Source organism: Typopeltis vanoorti, chromosome 1, assembly GCF_054136105.1.
Source record: "Typopeltis vanoorti isolate ZY-2024b chromosome 1, IOZ_Tvanoo_1.0, whole genome shotgun sequence".
Lineage (NCBI taxonomy): Eukaryota > Metazoa > Arthropoda > Arachnida > Uropygi > Thelyphonidae > Typopeltis > Typopeltis vanoorti.
This window is the reverse complement of record NC_143549.1, coordinates 147,610,611-147,633,800: the sequence shown is the minus strand read 5'-3', so window position 1 is coordinate 147,633,800 and position 23,190 is coordinate 147,610,611. Positions and strand designations below refer to the sequence as shown.

The 23,190-nt window shown below is 35.8% G+C and overlaps 2 protein-coding genes across 4 annotated transcripts in view; one reads left to right on the top strand and one right to left on the bottom strand.

Moving 5' to 3' along the window:
- Nucleotides 1–23,190, top strand: part of LOC150110523 (uncharacterized) — a 245,728-nt gene that overhangs the window by 26,108 nt on the left and 196,430 nt on the right. For both annotated transcript variants that reach the window (XM_090399580.1, XM_090399594.1), the window contains one exon: nt 2,118–2,180. In XM_090399580.1, coding sequence (XP_090255706.1) covers nt 2,118–2,180 — 63 coding nt within the window. Of the gene's footprint in view, nt 1–2,117; nt 2,181–23,190 lie in introns of those variants that run through there.
- LOC150110524 (transmembrane anterior posterior transformation protein 1 homolog) overlaps nt 1–23,190 on the bottom strand; it is a 222,130-nt gene that overhangs the window by 155,467 nt on the left and 43,473 nt on the right. The window lies entirely within an intron of this gene.

Sequence of the window (23,190 nt, the reverse complement as noted above, 5' to 3'; positions counted from 1 at the left end):
GGAGACTGAACAGGTATATGTGGTAAGTGGTGATAAAGGTGATTTGGAAGGTATAGGTTTGGAAATCACAACCAACATATGGCTTGGATAGGACAGGCCATAGACCTAAACATGAACTATTGTGTTTGTTTACAAATACCAGAAGTATCTGAAATAAAAGGGATGAAATGGTTTCAGTGATGAGTTTATTCACCCCCAAATCATTGGAAACATGTTATGTTCTTATTCATGTTCCATTTTTGTAATTTATATAAATTTATTCCTTCATACATTTTTGGGTTCTTCACTTTCTGCATTATTTTCAATCTTATGCTATTTTTGATCTTATCATAAATTTCCTATTAAAAATCCATTCAATAATTAAATGTGATAAATTCCTATGATAAACTGCTTCTCTTCTATCATTTTTGCTTTCAAGAATGTCCAGGTATTTCCTCTTCTTGCACATTCTATCTATCATGCCATTCATAATCATTGCCCTTCTTCTCAGCTTCTATCATACCTTGGCAACACACTTGCAATTCAACTTCTTATACACTCTTCCACTTCACTATCTCTAGCAACACTTTGAAATACCATGCTGAGATGATTTGAACTTCCTCACAAATAATGTGTTCTTGCTACCACGATCAACTCTTCTGTACTTAGTCTTTATCACTCCCAATCTTGCTATCATTGCTTCTCTCAGCCACTATTGTCATTTGACTCCTCTACTATTGGCACCTTCCTTCTCACACCTCCAACCATCCATCTCTAAATGCCCTATTTCATTCTGTATGTGCCTCAGTTCATTCCTCAACCATACCACTCCTTTTTTAATATTCTCACTCATGTTCATATCTTTTATACAAGCTTCTTTGCCATTCTTCCTTTGCATCTTCCTCTATCTTACTATCTCTGCTTTGTATCTCTTTTTTATTGCCATTATATCACATTTATTCTTCTTACTTTTGCTACACCTATATTGCTTTTACCATTCATGATGCGAGGAGGTGTGCGATTTGGAAAACTTGGTGGATAAGGAACTGAAGTTCAGGGGGTATATCACAAAAGTTATAATTGTTACCCAGAAAATTGTTGTTATAATGTGAAGAACAAGTACAGATAAGGAGGTGATAGTTCTACTATATATGACACTGATCAGACCACATTTGGCTTTCTGTGCATAGATATGGTGACCTGGTTATGGACAATAAGGAAACAGAGAGAAAGAGAGTTCAAAGGGGAATAACTCTCACTGTTTCAGGTCTTGGGAATGCGTATGAAGACAGATTAAAGACATGGCTTGCAGGATTTTGTAGATAGAAGAAGTGGTATGATTGTTATATAAGTTGGGGAGAGGAGCTTATCGGATAGATACAGCAGAACTATTGCAATAAGGTAGGAATGGGGAGAATGAAAAGTCATTCCTGGAAACTGTACAAAGGTCATGAGTAAGTGAAAAGGAGATTTTTTTTTTTTTTTTGTATTGCAAGTAGTGAATGCTCCAACAGTGAATGTCTTCAAGATAAGATATGGGTTATTGTGATCTGCAAGTGTCCTGTAGTAAGTCTTCAGACTCCATGGAGACTTAGAGGTAATACTGATAGTATGTTTTATTCAAATCCAGAATGTCAAGGTATGTTTTAGTCATAATATGATATTCAGTATGCTTCTTGTACTAATGAACTAATTTGCAATTTTTGTTTAATTGGTTATTCACATTTGGTGTCACTGGATGCTGTATAGACACTCCCTCCCATACCTCATAGGATTTGGGAATGAAGAACATACCTGTTCTCCAGCCAAAAGGCTGTGGCTTTTGGCTGGAGAACAGATATGCTAACTACTCAGGCCAGCAGTTTGTTTATTTTATTGATTTCTTAGCCTTGTGAGTTTGTGACACTGGGGCAGTTCTATTCCAACTAAGCTTTGCTGTTCAATAGTAGCAGTTATTATAATGATTATCTGAAATTTTGCATGTCAGTCATATGTAACCTTCTGTTGCCGATTCTGTATTCTGAAATTACATACAATATCATCATATAATAAATAAAAATTATTATAAAATAATATTGAATATCAGAATTTCATTTAAAGTTCATTTTCAGATTAGTTTTCTCTAATTTTTCTCACAGTTCCAGCTAGATGACTGCATCATACCCTTTCAGAACAGACACATTGATGGGCAAGCACTTCTGGTAAGTTATTGATGATTTTGTTTTAAAATATTATGAAATTATATTCACAGAGGATTACTCAGGATAAACAAAAAAATTGAAGTGTAGAAATTTCCAAGAGATCTATTGAGAAAGTAAATTTGTAAATTAGTTTTGTTATCATCCTTATTAGTTTGAGCATTTAAGTTTTCGTCACAAGCATTGCTCTCCTCTATTGATGTCTAGAAGTTTATTTTCCACTTGGTTAGATTATAATGAATTTAGTTTAATCCTTTACCCAAATGTAGGCAAACAAAGTTTGCGCCTGAAGTAGTTCACGACTGAGGCAACTCGTAGCAAAGGTGGACCAAGCTCTCATCACTCCTTGTCTCAGTGTCTCCCATAATGCAAAGCATGTCTCCTTGTGGACACATATAATGCTATGTATTAAGGGAAGGGCCCGGTTTTGACCTTTATTGAGGTCTCGCTAGTGGGAGGTAGACCCAGAAGTGGTGATACCAAGGCAGAAGCAATGGAGAGGTCATATTTACTTATATGAGTTGCCTAAAGGTGTACCACCTTATTATTAATTTACTCTGGATTTAGAGAAAGATGTTGGAAGTTTATTTTCCACTTGGTTAGACTATAATAAATTTATTTTAATCCTTTATGCAAGTGTAGGCAAACAAAGTTTGCACCTGAAGTAGTTCAGGACTGAGGCAACTCGTAGCAAAGGTGGGCCAAGCTCTCATCATTCCTTGTCTCAGTATGTGCTTTGCATTATGGGAGATACTGAGACAAGGAGTGATGAGAGCTTTGTCCACCTTTGCTATGAGTTGCTTCAGTCCTGAACTACTTCAGGTGCAAACTTTATTTGCCTATGCTTGGGTAAAGGATTAAACTAAATTTATTATTGATGTCTAAGATATTCAGTCCCTTTCATATGTTATCTTTCCAGCATCATTGAAGACATTCTTTTAGGGTTTTTTTTTTTTTTTTCAGTTGGATAAGTATATTTTGCGTTTTTTCCTGGTTATCTCCATTTTCCTTTCAACATCCTAGTCATCTTGCTTTAAAGATCCTAATTTCTTTTATTAGCACTATGTTTTGTTCAAATCTGTAATGTTAAGGTATGTTTTAGTCATAATATGATATTCAGTATGCTTCTTGTCATTACCTTTCAAAAATGAACTAATGAACTAATCCATGCCTCACAGAACCTTGCATATCCACTTCACCAACATCTGCAGCCTCAACTCCAACCTTAATAGCATCCACTACCATCTGCAGTCCACCAAACCCCACCTACTCTTCTTAACAGAACCTCAAATCTCACCTTCCCCCAGCGCTATTGTTCAAAAATTCTGACAATTCCGGGCAATTCTGACCACAACTTAATGTTCATCTCCTCCCCCATGCAACAACGCTTACACTGTCACTCCCGCACAAGAGTAGTTAGGTATTATAACAGTGCCAAATGGGACAGTCTCCAAGACTACTATGCTTCATTCCCATGGTTAGACTATTGTTTCCGGTCTTCCAGTCCAAACATATGCACTGAATGCATCACCAAATGATCCTCACTAGCATGAAAATATATATTCCCCACACTACTCAGACCTGCTTTCCCCTAACTAAACCCTGGTTTTCCAAAAAATGTGCCAAGGCTATACAAATGAAGAATCAGGCATACCACAACTGGCTCAAATCAAGAACCCCCACCCTCATTCAATACCTATACTGAAGCCTGTAACAAATGCAAGAAAATTATCAATACTTCCAAAACAGAATCTGAAGAGGCCTAAAGCAGGAAGCTTGCAGCCTGTCCAAATGGCAGCCGAGCCTTTTGGTCTCTTGCCAAGGCAATTGGCCGTAACTTTTGCCCTACATTATTCCCACCTCTCTCATACCCAGATGGCTCAATTGCCATCTGCGGATGATAGTATGATAAGCTAAATTCCTGGCAGCACACTTTGCCTCCAATGCACACATAACTGACAATGACAAATGCCCTCCAGTCATTCCAACTGCCCAACATACAATGCTCCCTGTATCCTTTTGCCAAAAAGACATCACAAACCTGCTGTCTAAATTAGACACTAAAAAGTCTCCTTGCCCAGACGGAATTCCTCCAATTATCCTGAAGGTCTGTGCATCTGAACTGACTCCTCTCCTATGCCACCTGTACACACTCTCTTACTCCTCTGGTATATATATATATATATTCCAAAACCTGGAAACTGGCCTATATTCAACCCATTCCTAAAAAGGGTGACAAATCACTGCCATCTAACTACCGCCCCATCTCAGTCCTATCAAAAGTAATGGAAAAAATCATCAACTCTCAACTCCTAATCTACCTTGAAATTATCCAGCTATTAAGCGACCACCAGTATGGATTCCGTCAAAGCCGTTCAACAGGAGACCTACTCTCATACATCACCCATCACTGGACAAACACTATGGAAAAATTTGGTGAATCTTAAGTAGTTGCACTCGATATCTCCAAAGCCTTTGACCGAGTCTGGTACAAAGGCTTACTAAGCAAACTCCCATCATTTGGACTGCCTCAGGATTTCTGCAGATGGATTGCCAGCTTCTTGTCTGGACGCACACTGTGTGTGATGGTAGATGGCTCCCTATCCTCTCACCATCCAACTATTGCCGGGGTCCCTCAAGGTTCAGTTCTCTCACCGACCCTCTTCCTTCTATATATATCAATGATCTACTTCAGTTGACCTCTAACCCAATATACAGTTTTGCAGATGACAGCACATTACATTCCTCCCTTTCATTTGACAAACCCTACTCTACACAACTCACTTCAACCCACAGGACATCAACTACCGCTGCCCTTAATTCCGACCTCCAAGTCATCCACCAATGGAGCTCAGACAACCTTGTCAACTTTAAAACCCAGTTCTGTCTTATTTCTCACAAAAAAGAACCATTTTCCCCCAGCATTGTTTTCGATGACACTCGAATTCACAGACAAGAGAAATTTCTCTTCTCGGAATTACCTTCACAGCAAGCCTCTCCTACACATCACAACCATTGCATCCTCAGCTTCCAAAAAAGTAGGTTTTCTCTTTCGCTCAAGACATTACTTCACCCCTAAACAGCTGTTAACACTATACAAGTCACAAATCCACCCAGCTCTCGAATACTGCTCTCACATCTGGAGTGGGGCTTCAAAAAGTACCCTCAAAATGCTTGACTCAATACAGAGGAGAGCAATTAGATTAATAAATGACCCATCCCTCACCAACTCCCTCCCCTCACTTTCACATAGACGCTTGGTCTCTGCAATCCGTATATTTTATATATACTTTCACGTGAAATGTTCATCTGAAACAGCATCAATAATTCCCCCACCTGTACTAAACCAATTGGAACATGTACAGCTGCCACCCAACATCCTTTTACAGCACACCTCGAAACCCACAGAACAAGTTTCTTTTCCTCCTCATTCATTCCTGCTACTGCAGTATTGTGGAACAGTCTACCTGACATATTTCCCAAGGAATACAATATGCAGGTGTTTTAAATCAAATGTAAACAAGTTTCTCCTTTCACAACCCATCACTCGTATACGGTACTAATGTACTATAGGTTGACCAGCCAACCTCTTGCATATGGGCCCAACATTAAAAAAAAAAAAAAAAAAAATTGCAATTTTAGTTTAGTTTGTTATTCACATTTGGTGTCACTGGATGCTGAATCTGATATATGCCATATTGGAAAAAATGCTGAAGACATTAGAACAACATTTAGAAAACTGAAAATTGCTGCTGAAAAACTAGGATTACAAATCAATTAGGATAAAACCAAATATTTTAATGTATGCAGAAATCACAATCAAGGGGGAAATCAACATTTTACCATTGATAACCAGAAATGTAAAAGTACCACCTCCTTCAAATATCTTGGAACATTGATTACTCAAGATAATAAAATTAGTACAGAAATAAAAGCTAGAATACATGCCTCCAATAGATCTTATCATTCACTACATCATTTATTATCTTTCAAAACTCTATCAAGCAGAGTTAAAACAGAAATATACAAGACAATCATTAGACCTATTGTTTCGTATGGAACAGAATTCTGGAGCATGACAGACCAAGATGTAAAAGCGTTACAGATCTTTGAAAATAAAATCCTCAGAAAAGTCTATGGACTTGTAAGAGATGATACAACAGAAGAATGGAGAAGACATAACCAAGAACTATATGAACTCTATAGATCCCCAGTTCTAGTTGATGAAATGTGAGCAAGCAGATTGAGATAGCTTGGACATGTGGAAAGAATGGGTGAGGAGAGAATTGCTAAGCAATCATTCAAGATGAAACCTGATGGAAAGCGTGATCTTCTTTTCTAAAGCCATTATTTTTTAATTTATTATTTTTTCTAGAATAGAATTGGTTCAGTATTTTGTGATATATCTTAACCCATGTATAAACTTATTCCTCTGTAGTTGACAGTTATTTTTACTTCGTGTTTTAAAGATAGGGATTACAGTCACACAGTTCCAAAATTGGGTATTTTTCCAATGCTTGATATATTGTTTATTAATCTAAGAATCTTTTGTAAAATATATTTCTTGCATGTTTTATAAGTTCTATTGGAAAATCACAAGAAGAAATTCTTGTGATTTTCCACTTTTTATTTCTTTTAATGCTTCATTTAATTATTCTGATGTAGTAATTGAGAAAATAAGAGAATTCAACTTAGAAATGATTCAAGCATTCAAAGATTATATCAAAACTTTTGATGTAATCTTTGAATATTTGGAAGAGTATTATCAGTTTGTTAAATAATTCTGATTATTTCCTTGCCAAAGTTTATAATAGTAATAATCTATCTATTGTTAATCATCTCTTCTCTCCAATATATATTGCTTGTGCAAGAGCTATGGCTTTTTAGATTTTAGGGTATGATTTTATTTTTTATTTATTTACAAGAGCAGTAGATGAGGGAAAGGCATATACTGCCATTTTCTTGGATTTAGCAAAGGCATTTGACAGGGTACAACATGATAAGCTGATATTTAAGTTGCAGCACATGGGTGGGACAGTTTCAAGGAGGCAGAGGATTACAAGTGGGGTCCCACATGGCTCAGTACTGGGACCTATATTGTTTAACCTTTATATCAATGACATTGTCAGTGGATTGCAGGGGGATATCCAGTTGTTTGCAGATGATGTGAAGCTGGGAAGGGTTATTATTAATAGTGCAGATGTGGTAGCCCTGCAAGAGGATTTGAATAAGCTAGAGAGATGGGCAAATGAATGGTGGTGTCGGTTTAATGCAGCAAAATGTAAGGTCTTGAGGTTTGGGAAACATCGATGAGACGCTGCATACTCTATGGGAGGAGTTATACTGGAGGAAGTAGGGGAGACAAGAGATCTGGGGACTTTTGTCCCCAGAGCTCTTGATTGATAGAAACCTGAAATTTAGGGGACATATTGCAAAGGTGGTGAAGGTAACACAGAGGATTGTTGCAATAATGAGAAGAACACTGACCTGCAGAGATAAAAGGGTTATTACTAATAGTGCAGATGTGGTAGCCCTACAATAGGATTTGAATAAGCTAGACAGATGGGCTAATGAATGGGGGTGTTGGTTTAATGCAGTAAAATGTGAGGTCTTGAGGTTTGGGACACATCAAATAGATGCTACATACTCTATTGGAGGAGCTATACTGGAGGAAGTAGGGGACAAGAAATCTGGGGTTGATGAGTGATAGAAATCTGAAATTCAGGGGACATATTGCAAAGGTGGTAAAGGTAATACAGAGGATTGCTGCAATAATGAGAAGGATGCTGACCTGCAGAGATAAAAGAGTTATCATTCATCTCTAAATTAACTGTGGAAAGGGTACAAAGGCGGATAACAAAGATAGTTTCAGGACTGTACAATGTTAGTTATGAGGATCGGCTGAGGGAATGTGGACTGCAGAGTTTGTTGAATAGAAGGAGAGGTGATATGATTGAGACTTTTAAACTGTTGAGAGGTGGTTACAGGGTTGACACTGGAGAGTTCTTTTGCTTGGTGGAACAGCAGGAAGGAGTGATGATGAGGGATCCATCCCTGGAAGTTACGAAAGGAAGCTGTGAGCAAGAGGGTGAGGAGTGGTTTCTTTGCATGGAGGGTGGTTGAACTATGGAATGCTTTGCCTGATAGAGTGGTGAAAGCGAGAACGGTCAATGAGTTTAAGGAGTGGTATGATAGACTTTGTGTTTCCTAGGAAGGACCTCCTGCAATGAGTCTTGACTCTGTGGAGGCCTGAATAATAATAATAATAAAAAAAAAATTCCTGATATTTTAGTTCATGATTTCTGAATGAATTTGAATAGCACACTTTTCCCTTGCTGTTGGGAAAAGTGTTACAGATCTTTCCCTTACAGACTTTGTGTTTCCTAGGAGGGACTTCCCACGATGAGTCTTGACGGACTTTGTGTTTCCCTAGGAAGGACCTCCCGCAATGAATCTTTAGACTCCATGGAGGCCTGAATAATAATAATAATTATTATTATTTATTTATTAATTTTTTAAATCTTCAGTTGTATACTTGATCTCATCAATCCAAATTTCAAGTCCTTGTTTTCTTTTCCATTTTTTTTCAAATTATTCCTAGACTGTTTTCTGTTACTTGTATGATTAGTGTCAAATTTTTCCATTCTTCTTCTTTCCATTTTATTTCTTTAAAGTATTTATTTATGCTTTCTTTTTTTTTTCTGTTTCTAGTATGAGATTTAATTTCATATATGGGGGGGCCTGGAAAGTTCTGATAAACACCTAGAACAAAAATTATATTAAAGTAACTGATAAAGCTACAAGAAAGAACATATCTTAAAAGTCATTAACCCCCATGTTTCATCAAATTGTAATAACTTGTTGGGTTTCTTATAGGACATATAAGAAGACATAAAATTAATTTTTGTTCTGCTGTTTATCAGAACTCCCCCCCCCCCTGTCATACATATTCATTCCCATGTATATGTTCATTATTTTCTTTACCGAACTTGGAGATATTGTTATATTTCCAATTACTAAATGATGATCTGATTCAATATTGTAACCTCTATAAATTCTCGCATCATTTATCAATTTTCCTATTTTATTGTTGGCTGACAAGTAACCATTGATTTTTGATCTCTAGCTGCCTAGGTAAATTTATGATCATCTTTTATGTCTTAAAAAAAATATTTGTTATTCTTGAAGTGTTGTAAGATGCAAAGTTTATTAATCTTTCCATTTTTATTAAGACTGTTTTCTTTACAATTTCCCATCACAGATGGTATTACCTATTCTTGAATTTAAGTCACCTGCTATTAATATAGAATCATTTGGATTTATTTTATCTAATCTAGCTTATAATAACTTATAAGATTTTTCACTTTCTTCATCTCACCTTCTACTTGTGCATATGCTTTTATAGTAATATAATATTATAATTGTTAATATCCTCTTTGTTTTTATTCTTGTTTCTAATAATATTTTGCTCTAATAGTGAACTTTTTATTTCCAGTATTTCTTTATCCTAATTCTGCCCATATTATTTTCCTCCCATATCTAATAATTCAGTCACAGAAATTTGAACCTGAGATTTATTTATTTTTTCTCATTTGTTGATGGTAGCTCTTCTTCACAGCAAAGAATATAAGTATGGCCAGTAGTTCTTCTAAATCTGTCTTCTCTTCCAACCCCATAGTATATCTGTATATGATCTTCTGATCCTTTTGTTCCTCTAATTATTTTTTTCTCATTTATTATTTCCCAACTCAGCTGACCTGGTTGGCCGAGGTTAGCATATCCACTTTTCAGCCAAAAGGCTGCAGATTCGAATCCCGCCGTGGGCATGGATGTTCGTGATTGTCTATAGAAAATACTAGTGGTGGTGGTCGACAGTAGATGGCGTTGGTGTATATGATGAAAGGAGTAGCAGAGATGGAGAGTTGTGGAATAGGTCCCTCCCTCGATGAGTCTTTGGACTCCCTGGAGGTGTCTCGTAATAATAATAATAATTATTGCCAAATCAACTTTTGCCTTCTTTAGTTCTACACATCTAGTTCTCCTTCTTTGTTTGTGTGTTATACTCCAAATGTTCCAGGTGGCAATTCTGATGTTTCCATTTCTGCTTTTAATCACAAATATTAGTTCATAGGTCTTTATCTAAAACGGCTGTGTGATGTGAAATTTCTGCAGAGACTTTTGTGTAATATGATTTCTCTCGAGTTTGGGTTATCAGCCAAAATGAGGCTTTCATCTTGCTTCCACCTTCCACTAGGAATGACATTTCCTCCAATTCAGATGTTATAGTTATACTGTCAATGTTCAGTTATCTGAGCCCCTGTTTGTTTTCTCCAGGCTGCACCACATAAAGGTGTGTGGTGGGGGAATTGGGTTAGAAGAGTCTCTGTTGTGCATTAGCAGCCTTTCAGTTATGAATATTATTCACTATTTTGTGAAATTTAGCTTCATATTCTTCTCCACTGTCTCCTGTGATGCTCTCTCACTCTTATAAGGCCGAATATCCTCAATTAGTGTTTTTTTTTTTATATATATTTTAAACAAATGTGTTTTTCTGGATCACTTCTAGTAGATCAATATAATCAGAATATCGAGATTCTATTTTGTTCTTCAGCATTTCTATTTTGATTCTTTACAAAATCATTATATATATGCAATTAGTATTTTCTAGGACTAGAAAATATGTCTTGTATTTGCAGTTGAATAACATTGGTGATAAGGCATCTGTCTGTTATCATATGGAAGAAGTCTGATTTAATTCCATTTTTAAGAATTTTATTTCTGTTGTATTTAATGCATGTTTTTTTTCCCCCACAAGATTTATTAATTTATGGGATATTTCAACAATTTCACATGTTTTTCAAATGCTTTCATAGCTTTATACCCCCCCCCCCCCCAGCTAAGCAGATTAGGGACACATCAATTGTATCTGAATTTTTTTTCCCCTGGTATCTACATGAAGATAAAAAAAAATTAATCATTGATCTATTTTATCTAAATCCAGCCTAGTTCTATATATTTTTAGTATATGGATGTTTTAAGCATTTTTGTAGCATAGAGAAATTTCTCAATAATTCTTGTGCTTACTCTTGTTTCCTTTCTTATATAGTTACTGACCCCTTTCATTCTGTGGTTTCTTTTCCCATAGTATAATTAGTTCATTCATTTTTGTGAGAGTTAACTCTTTTCCTCCCTTACCTAATAATTCAGTCACAGAAATTTGAACCTGATATTTATTTATTTTTTCTCATTTGTTGATGGTAGCTCTTCTTCTTCAGAATATAAATATGGCCAGTAGTTCCAATAGTATTTACCTTCTTTCCAGTTTTCTGCCTTCTTGTGATTTCAGTGTTCATAGAATCATTTGTCTAGTGTTATCTTGAACAGTTGTTCATGTGATGTCCAGTTTGGTTGTTGATTTCTTGGTAGAATTTTTGCTGTTTCAGTATGTTACTTCTGAATTTGTATTAGCTGTAATTTTATTTTCTATTATATCACTTGATGTTAATTTAATCGGACTGCTATGTTATGTTAATTTTATCAAATTGCTGCTCTGCTTGATGGTCCATAGGATTTTGGGAACTTTTTTTTCGATGTCTTGTTTCTTCTTTTTCACTTCCTCTTCACATTTATCATTGCACCATTTGTTTCTTCTTCACATATTTTGTAATCTTAAGGAAATTTATGTTACTGTACTTTTATATGTTATGTTAAACATAACAGAATCTGGGAATAGGAAAAAACATACATAGAAACATCAATATATATATATACAGGGTGTTCAGGATAAATTTGACAGTTTCGTAAGGAAAAAGAAAATCTTCTTTGTATCTATTAAATTTAATGAATTGACAAAAAAACATTACAGGCAGAGTTAATTACAATACTATCAACAAGATTTACTCAAAATAACCACCATTAGCATCAATCACAGCTTCAATTCTGCTTCGGAACCTCGAACAAGCTGATGCTACAGTCTCCCTGGGAAGGGCCGCAAAAACTGTTTTAATTTTATCCATTAACTGGGCTTTTGTATTACTGGAAGTGCGATTGGTGTCTTTTTCAACTGCGCCCCATACAAAATAATCCATGGGGTTAAGGTCTGGGGAGTTTGGAGGCCAAACATTTGGACTGGTGAAGTCGTAGAAATTTTCAGACAACCATTTTTGACTTTTCCCAGAGGTGTGGCAAGGGGCCGAATCCTGCTGCCATACATACGGCCTACCATTGCCTACCCTTGTTATCCAGGGCTTGACTACAGTTAGCAACTCCACGAACAAAGCCCGAATTCCAATGCCAGGGTTCTTCAACACCTGTTCCTGCAGATTTGCGAGGAATTCTGCTGTACGAACGCAATCAGATTGTCTGCTAGGGATCTTTCTTCTTGCTACATCCTCGTAGTCACCATTGCAAGTCTCTAGTTCATGCCTGATTGTTTTTACTGTATTCAGGGAGCATTGGGCAGCAGTCGTAATATCCTTATTTTGATGGCGGGCACGAATCATCATGATACAAGTTATTCTCTTCCATGATTCAGGTGGGTTCCAGCTATCCATCCTTTCTGACATCTTGTATGTGAATGAAGAAGGGTCCAAACTTTTAAATGAAGAGAAGTGTGTGTTAATACATGTAACTTACGGAAAAATATAATTAATTATAAATATGTCAAATTTATCCCGAACACCCTGTATATATATATGTATATATGCATATGTGTGTGTATGTATATATATGTGCCACCTTTGCTATTAAACTGCATAAGAAAAGTGAACAATTTCTGATAGAGGAATAAGGCAGGGAGATACAATATCTCCCAAACTCTTTACGTCTGCTTTAAAGGGAGTTTTTTGTGAATTGAACTGGAAGAATGGAGGAATTAAAATTAATGGAAAGATTCTATCTCATTTGTATTTTGCTGATGATATATTTTTCTTGTCAGAAGATGTGTAAGACCTAGAAATAAAATTAAAGAAAATTAGCTCAAGTATTCAGTCAAAGTGGGGTGAAGATGAATTTAAACAGAAAAGAAAGTAATGATGGACAATTGAACAATAAAAAGAATTATACTGAAAGATAGAGAAGTTGATTCATATATTGGGACACATTATAAAAATTAAACATGGACAGAAAGAAGAAATAAAAAGAAGGATATGGTTTTTAGGAGGATGAAAGATATCTTCAAAGGTGATATTCCCATTAGTTTGAAGGGGGGACCGCTTTCAATTGGTGCGACTTACCTGTAATTACATATGGCAGTGAAACCTGGAACTTAACTCAAAGCATGATTCACAAATTGAGAGTTACCCAAAGAAGAATGGAAAGGAATATGCTTGGTGTGACACTTAAAGATAGGATGCCCTCCTGTTTGATAAGATCAAGGTATACATGATATCATTAGTTATATTATGCATTCAAGATGGAGATGAGGCAGACAAGTTGCAAGATATAACAGTGCAAGATGGCCTAAATTATTGACAGAATGGAGACCTTTGGATGGCAGTATACAAAGGGGAAGACCAAGGAAGATAGCAAGATGAAATTGCTGGAATGCAATGGATGAAACAAGCTGAAAATAGAATAGATAAAATTGGGGAAATCCTTTATCCAGCAGTAGACTAGTATACGAGAACATATAAAATACTTTTATATGTTCTCGTAGTTTCTATTTAATCTTCTCCTTTAGTTTGTATCTTTTCCAAATTTTGACTTACCTTATTTCATACTTTCCTCTTTCTGCAAGTTTGTAGAGTTGTTTGGGAAGTGTTAGATTGTTGTCTCCTGAATTCAGTGATGTTTGCATTCTTTATTTTTAATTTTAAGGACTGCTCCAACTAAGAAATGGTCTGTGGGCCTGGTTGACCAAGTGGTTGGCGTACGTGCTCTCCAGCCAAAAGGCTGCAGGTTTGAATCCTGCCATAGGCATGGATGTTTGTGATTATCTGTGAAAATACTAGTGGTGGTGGTGGTCAGCAGTAGGTGATGTTTGTGTAGATGATGAAAGTAGTTGTAGTTGGTGGATTGAGTGGTGAAGACGGAAAGTTGTAGAGTAGGTGCCCTCCCTTGATGAGTCTTTGGACTCCCTGGAGGTGTCATGTAGTAATAATAATAATATATTCTTACAAATAGGATACATTTTTGATATTTCATTAAAAAGTATATAGTCAGTTTGATTACAGATTTATTCATTTGGGGACAGCCAGATTTGTTTGTTTTTCCTCATGACTGCACCTCTAAGCACTTTTTTGCAATAAGTTAATTATTTTACTCTAATCTATTATGGGATTTGTTATGAAGACTGATTTCTAATTAATAATTTTAGCCTCTCTTCCTTTTCTATTTTTGCACTGAAGTCCTGTCATACTTAGGTCAATATACAGTATTCTGTCAGTTGTTTCTTCCACAATTGCATAAAAGGCATCCTTTATTCATCTTCCATTATCTTTGTTGGTTATGTGTAATATATATACATACTGATCACCACATCGAACTATTTATCTTTTAATCTAGTTTTCTTTCCTCTTGTGGCTTCATATACTATTAACAATGTTTGATTTTCTTTTTAGTGTGAAGTTAGTCCCTAGGTTATGGGTAGCATGTTACTTTGCTTCATATAACAGGGAAGTCATCCTTTGGAAGGTTTCTCTCCTCTCGTGTATGTCTGATGTCATTTCATGTTATGGACACTGTCCATTTTAGATTGATTCCATTAGCAGTTCTTGAAATGCCCCTGGTTTATGTTTTGATCAGTATATCCTTTTCTCATGACTTTATTCATTTCCTGCAAAACAAGCTATGTCAGCAAAAATGCTTGATTTTAACATTTTTTTTCTTTTTTTAAATGAGGATTTTTCCCCTTGATTTTAACCTTTTTTTAAATGAGGTGATTAGTCCTATGCTCAGTCCACAACCTGGAAGGCTGAGTCAGTCTCTCTCTCTCCTCCTCCCCCCCTCTGTCTTAATCTGTTCCCGTCCATTTGACTTGTCAGCTTGAAAAGTGCTTCAGGTAGCTAAGTTGCTGCTGGCATATCTCTGAGTCATTCAAACATATACCTCTTCCCACTGCTTCAGAGTAGAAATAACCTTGAAGTGTAATGGTGCAGAGGAAAGAAGGAAGCTATATTCATTATTGTTAGTACTAACTGCTGTCTTTGCTTGTTTATTTGAAAATGGATAAATTTTACTTACAGATTTATTTTTAATGTTTCTGAGAAAGTTTGTTTAGTCAATTTTGTGAATAATTATTAATGTGGATAAGTATAGTTTCTTTATATATGAGCTAAAGGAGAAAAAGTCACTCAAACTTAAATTGCATCTTGCTCTTACTTTTTATTTATTTAGAAAGGTGATCCAAAGATTTTCATAATTAATATTTGCATTTTAATACTTCATAAAATTACAATAAATTTTTATGAAACCCATACTTCCTTTATGTTTGGTCTTTGAACTTCCAATACATGGGGCAGTAGTCACTGCACAATGAAATTCATTTCTCTCCTAAAGATATTCACAGACATCTGTGCCCACGTTGAGATTTGATTCTTAGCCTATTGATTGGAAAGCAAGTGTGCTAAACCAGCTAATAATATTTATAATACATAGATAATAATTTTTAATTTGGCCAAATCCAGAAAATTACTTGATTCTTTTATACAGCAGACTTTCATCCATGGACATCAAGTTCATTATTAAAAAGAAGAATATATGGAATTTGCCATTCTTATACACCATGCCTATTCATACTGCCTCTGACACTTTATCCAGCGCTATCCAATATAGATCTACCTTCACATGAAATATATGCAACATGAGTATCTCTCATCCATATTAGAAAATGAGCATTACTGAGACTGCATAACAGAGCTTACACCAAGTGCTTGTCCGTTTATGGTTATAGCAAGAATGAGACACTTTTAAATGTTATGCAGTTAAATAGGCTTAAACTTTATTAAACTTATGAGAACCAGAAAACTTCATAAAATGCTTAATAAAAATCAAAGTTCTTGGCCACATTTTGACTTATAAGATTATTTTTTTAAAATCTTACTCCCACCTACAAAACATTCTGAGCTTATCCCAGTTTTCCAAGACCTTTCTCTTCTTTTTTTCCAATTCCTTGCTTACATTTTCTGTCTACTATAATCACACCTGTATTTCTTTCTTTGTCTTTTTCTTCTCTGTGCTCCTTTTCCTCTAACCCTGTTATTCTTCTAGTTGGATCTGTCTGTTCTTCCCACTTGATCAAACCATCTTAGGCCTCAACTCATTTTTTGATAAGCTGTTAATTCTGTCCTTCCTTGTGACTCCACACTTCCACCACAGCATCTGCTTTTCTACACTTCATTCTTTTTCTATTTTTTTCTTTACTTCCAACATGATGTTTAAATACATCTCAGCTGACCTTGCCACATTCTTATAAAACCTTAAGGTCTAGTGGCATTCTCTGATCACATAATACCTATTGACCTGTCTTTGCTTCATCCCATCATTCCCTTTCTCCCCATTCCAGTTGGATCTGTCTGTTCTTCTCACTTGTATCAAACCATCTTAGGCCTCAACTCATTTTTTGATAAGTTGCAAATAACTGTCCAATTCTCTTGCAGATTGGACAGTTATTCTGCCATAACTGTATTAATCCTTTGCTTCTAACCTTTTCCTCCACGATTCCAACTTATTTAAATCTTATCTTCGTTGAATAATTATACTGCATCATCAGATGTGATAATAATTGACTGGTATTATTATTATGTGACACCTCCAGGGAATCCAAAGACTCATCGAGGGAGAGTGTGCCAACAGCATCGAATGATTAATCTCCTTCCAACTACTAACCATGTCCAAACTTGCTTAACTTTTTGCGTGAGCCATTAGTAGCAGAGGCTCTACCAATCGACCAACCTTTGCTGGCACACATCTTGTATATTACTGGTCAACTCATCCATCACCATTGTTAACAAGGGCTCAGTGTTTGACCTCCCTTCCCAAATGGAGACTTGTTGTGACAGGAAATACCCTGGTTTCTTCACAAGCACATCATCTTACACTTGTTATAATTTTTAAGGATATGGATGTATTTGCATAATGTTATTTTCATTGCTGTTCCAAGTTAGTTCCTTAGGAACTCTCTCTCTCTCTCTTTCTCATAGGCTTTCTGTAGGTCATTGAAAACCATATACAAATCCTTTTTTCATTCTCTAATTTTTTCATCAGTCACTTATTAAATATTGCCTCAACTTAATGTGCCAGATATAAAACCCAACTAGTGTTTTCTAAGATCTTTGATTCTTGGTTTAACCTTTGCTGTTTACAGTGACTTAATTTTCATTATTTTCTTCTAGATTGAAACCAGGAAACTTCTTCTATGCCTATTGATCATTCACTTTGTGGCACTCTGGATGGTTCTCCACTTTGCAGGAGTACTCCAGAACTCTGCTTTCACTCACTCTCTTTCTTTGTGCATAAATGATCTGCTCTTACTGATTTCATATTCTATCCATGGCTATGTTAATGACAGTACACTCCATCCTTCCTTCTTGTTTGCCAGACCTTGTAGTACCCAGTTATTAGAAGCCTTGCCATCTACTATATATAATCAATATCTTCATTCCATTCTCCTTATTGTTCTTCAGTGGGGTAAGGAAGAGCTTGTAAAATTCAGTTCTACCACATAATCCAGTATAATTTCCTGCAAGAAAGATCTTGCATCACTTACCCTTACTTTCAGTGATACTCAGATATCAGAACATAATCAGATTTCTCTTCTTGAGGCTACATGAGCCTCCAGCCTTTTCTTGTACAAACACACCTCAGCCCATTACTTCTGCAATAACTAAAAAATTCAGTCTATTTTTCCACACAAAGCGCTACTTTTCACCTATACAACTGATAACACTTTATAAATCCCAAATCTGCTCAAACATGGAGTACTGCCCATATATTTCTGGGGTTGTGCACTCAGTCTTACTGTCATTGCTTGATGCTCTTCAGAATAGGAAAATCAGATTGATGTACCCCCCCCCTTCGATAATCACTAGGGCCTCTCTCTCACAGGCATTCTGTTTCTGCATTATGTCACTTTTACAGTACTTTCATGGTCAATTCTCTACTGAATTGGCCACTATTATTCCTCCAGTTTCTTCCAGAACTATAAGAACAAGAGCAGTTGCTAGTCAATATCTTACCATCCATGTTCCAAACTTATTCAACCAATTTGTCCTCTTCCTGTTATCTCATCAGATGAGATGAAATCAGATGCATGTTTCAGATGGCCCCATCCCTAACTCTCTCTTTGCTAAAGAGCCTTCAGTCACAAAAAAAAGTCAACAAATTTCTTCTTTCTTCTTGCTCTTTTATTCACATTCAATACTGGTGTGCTATAGGCAGGGTAATCATATAATTTATCATCCAAAAGAGGGAGATTTTTGAGACTTGGGGGTGGGGGGGGGATGGACATAAATAATTAAAATTATAATATTTCAAAATATTTATTTGTTGACAGATACATTGGTTTAACTATATTGGGTGGATGTATAAAATAGTTCTATTAAAATATTTTCAAAAATTAAATTCTTTCTCAAAAAATAAAAACATGTCTGTGTACATTAAAGCAAAATAAAAAAAAAACCATTATGTTGATTATGAAACATCAAAAAAAAAGCAGAATAATTATTCATTCACATACTTGAATCAGTTAATGGCTACATCTATCTCTAAAACCATATCACTAATATTTTTCTAAAGAATGGTTTTTTTTTTTCAATATGATCTCATTATTTTGTAATTTTTGTTATAAAATTGCCTGCAGTCTTCTTCAAAGTTGCATTTTATGCTTAATTGGTGTTGATGCTTTTAATTGACTATTCTCTGTAGACCATATTTTTAATTAAGAAACTACTCTCTCTACAGGTGATGAAGTGTACCTGGTAAGCTCAGAGTAAATTCTACTAAATGCTATTATCAAAAGATTGTTCAGACCACTCTCTATATGCTCTGTGGTGGGACTGTTAGTCTCTATTTCCCACACATATTTCACGTACACCAAACATAATTTCCAATATTTTCTACTGAAGCTACCAATTGGTGGTATGAACAGTCTCCTGTATCTCACAGGTTGCAACACGAGGTGCATTTTACCTCGATAGCAACTAGATAGTAGGAGATAGCAACTGGCTGGTAAACCAAGGGTCAGCAGCAGCATCGAATGTCTCCCACTGCCCTTACCTCTAGCAGTTAGCTGTTCCTACTCACTCATGTCTGAGCATGCTTCACAGCGTCGATACAGCAAGTGCCCATGCTGTGAAGAAGTGTTATTTATGTTATACTGGACAAAGGTTGGGAAAAATAAGATGGCATTAAAAAAAAATAAAAAAACTGGGACAAATGATAAACTAGAAGGACACCAGGAGTACACTGGATATGGTCACTTTGTCACTGTTGGTCTTGCAGCCTTTCATTTATGAAACAGATATATACAGGGTGGCCAATTAAAGAGGAAGTGTTCAGACCCCCCCGCCTGTAGTGAAAAATGTAATGGGCAAAATTCAACCAAACTTGGTATAAATACACTCTGGAACATGGGGTCTTTTACTTATTGGAGATAAAAAAAATAGTACTAAATTCTGCCACCAGGAGACATTTGGTGCTAGAAGAGACAAGAAATCAAATTTCGTGTTCATATAACTTACAGATGTGGTTCCATATGCCCTTCTTTCAGATGTTCTAAGAACTGCATGCTGTGAATGACATTTTCTACAGTGGAATGCAACAGATTTGCTTCACTTGCTGCCTTATTCTGTTTTTCAAGGTTGCTAAATCAGGAATATGCCCTTCATACACTGCGTGTTTCAGATGGTCCCAAAAGTCATGGGTTGAGATCAGGCAAACAAGGTGTCCATGCTGTGGGAAATGCACGACTGATCACTTTGTGTTCTGTGAAATGTTTTCTTAACATTCGCTGTACCGGCAATCCAATGTGAGGTTGTCCTCCACCCTCCGTGAATATGGTAGAGTCAAGGCATCTTTGCTGCTGCTGTTGTGGAACAACAAAGTTACACAGCATCTCTCAATACCTAACATCAGAGACAGTACAAGTCAGTAGTCCTGTCAGGCAAAGTTCTTCAAAACAGTACAGACTGATAATAATCGATGCAGTGAAACCACACCACATTGTGACTTTCGATGAGCGTGTAGGAGTCTGATGGAACACAAGGGTTATTCGCAGCTCGAATGCGAAAATTGTGCGAGTTAAAATTACCTTCAGATAAAAATGTGCTTTGTCACTCCACAAGATGGAGTGACAAAGTACGCCCATGCATCATACACCTCCATTTGAGCTAAGAATGTCAAGGCAAACTGCATTAGAGGTTTTGCATCACCATAAAGCAAAACTTGAGTATGGGAGATCTTGTAGGGGAAAAACCTCAGCATTTGATGCAGGATTTTCCACCCTGGAAGTCTTTCAAACACTGTAATTTTCGAAGTGTGGCATTAGCTTTATTGATAGTAAAGCTTGACTAGCAACGCACATTCTGGTAAGGTGAGATCCATAGCACTTTAGTCTTATCAGAACAACACGAATCCATTTCGCTCTTCCTTATATCCATCAAATCACTCATCAGTAGAAACAGTGAGATTATTCAAATATCATGCGTTTATAGCACCAAAACCCTACTTGGTGGCAGAATTTTTACTTTTTTTTATCTTCTGTAAATAAAAACCCCATGTTCCACAGTGTACGTACACCAAGTTTGGTTAGATTTTGTCCAAACTATTTTATCTTTAAGATTTTTTCAACATTTGGTACTTGTGTATCTTCTTATATTTCATTTTTCCACATGGAGTCTATCTGTCCTTGAGGTCGTCCTCTTAACAAACATTTCACCTCTAATTGGTTAAGTTGCTCAAAGATATCAGTATTCTCATCAATCTTCATGCACCTTTTTATTTAAAATACGTACGTACACCAAGTTTGGTTAGATTTTGTCCAAACTATTTTATCTTTAAGATTTTTTCAACATTTGGTACTTGTGTATCTTCTTATATTTCATTTTTCCACATGGAGTCTATCTGTCCTTGAGGTCGTCCTCTTAACAAACATTTCACCTCTAATTGGTTAAGTTGCTCAAAGATATCAGTATTCTCATCAATCTTCATGCACCTTTTTATTTAAAATTCATTTAGAGGTTCTGGGGAGTGTGAACCATTGGTGAATGTACCTGTATGTGTAGGATCTTCTGTAAACTAAGAATGCCAAGGATCCATCAGGGTGGTGTGTATAATCAAGGTATCTAGGCAGGAGAGACTTCTTTTACTTAGGTGAACTGGATCCTGGGATGTTGATTGTTAAGATATCCCACCTCCCACACTGTTTGGCATTTTCCATTTATCTCTGAGGCTCTGAATACATAATAGCCACCATCTCAGGATCTAGTTCACTTTAAAAAAGGGGAATAAAAGTCTTCCCTTCCTAGATATCTTGATTATACACACACACACACACACACACACACAGATACAATCATCAGTTCTTGTTGTGAATCCCCTGATTAGAGTTTTTAGGCAATTAATGCAGCTGGCTTGCCATTCCTCTGCTTCAATTTCCCCCAGGGGTGAGTATTTTTTTGTTTTTTAATGCCTGTAGATATGTGTGTTCATGGGGCTGGTGTGCCTATTTTGAGAAATGAAAAACCTTCCACCTCCATATGAGACTGACTAACTCGCCTTTTAATTGAAAAGTCCTGATAAAGGTTCTTTGCTCATAGATGGAATATGAACCCAGATCTTTCCAACTAAATGACTCAAAACTGAGCTGCAGATGCTCATAAAATTCTGCATAGAACAGGGCAAAATTGATCATTTCCGATAAGGACCTCACTACTGAACTTGAACTCGAGACACTTTCTTAGCCAATGGCTACAGTCCCCCACCGAATCCAAAAACTATGTACAGGAATGATAAAAAAAATTATATTTCTACTCAAAAATGTAATTTAAAAAATATCTCTTTTTATATTAGTCTACAATTAGACAAATTAAAATTTTATTTAAAACATTTTTAGATTTTCATTAAATGTGTGACATGCCTATAACTTACCATTGCACTTTTATTTAGTCATTGTAAAGTCATTTCTAATGGATTTTAATGTTTATGTGCGTGTATAATCCTTTTAATGACATTCAGTATGTTGGAATAGTAGCCTAGCAATTGGGCTGTTATTTAATAATTATTGTAACTGTGTTTCTCATGTATTGATTGAATTCCTAATATATTCCTATTGATTGAATTATAGCTACATCCTAATTTTAAAGAGCAAATGTTCCAAAAAGTTGAGAAATACCAAAATACAGTAATTCTTGTTAAACTGAATATAGTGTTGTTATTCCTATTAAAAGTCACTTATAGTGGCATGTTAACCTTGGGATAATATGTCCTTATTATCTGATTTTTAAATAAAAGATAATGTTTTAGTATAACACCAATCCTGTTGTTAATGTGCTTTTCCCAAGTTACGGGCTCTTTGGAGCTCAATCAACAAACCATAATTAGCTTATCCAGAGAACTGATTGTGGCATTAAACTAAACATTTATGCATACCAAAATATTAAAATCTCATTTTTTAAAATAACTTGTAGAACACATTTTATTAAGAAATGTTTTTAGTATACATTAGTCTCATTTCCTATGGCAAGTAAGTTGTTTTCTTACAGTATCACTTAAGCTTAATGAGCTTTAAAGGGTTTAACTATTTAATGACTTTTAATGAGCCAAAGGTGGAAGGATAAATTGCTTGTAAAAGCACACAGCCATCATCTTGACCTAGTTTATGCTGTGTTTATTGCATCAGTTGAACTGTCGAATGAAATACTTTGTTAGTTGAATATTTTCTTGAATTTAAATTTGCTTATTTGTAGAAAATAAGGTGGCATCATAATATCCATCAGCATATCAAATTATTTTCTAATGATGGAATGTCTTGACTTGAATCATCTGAAATTGAACTACATGCTATTCACCACATTTC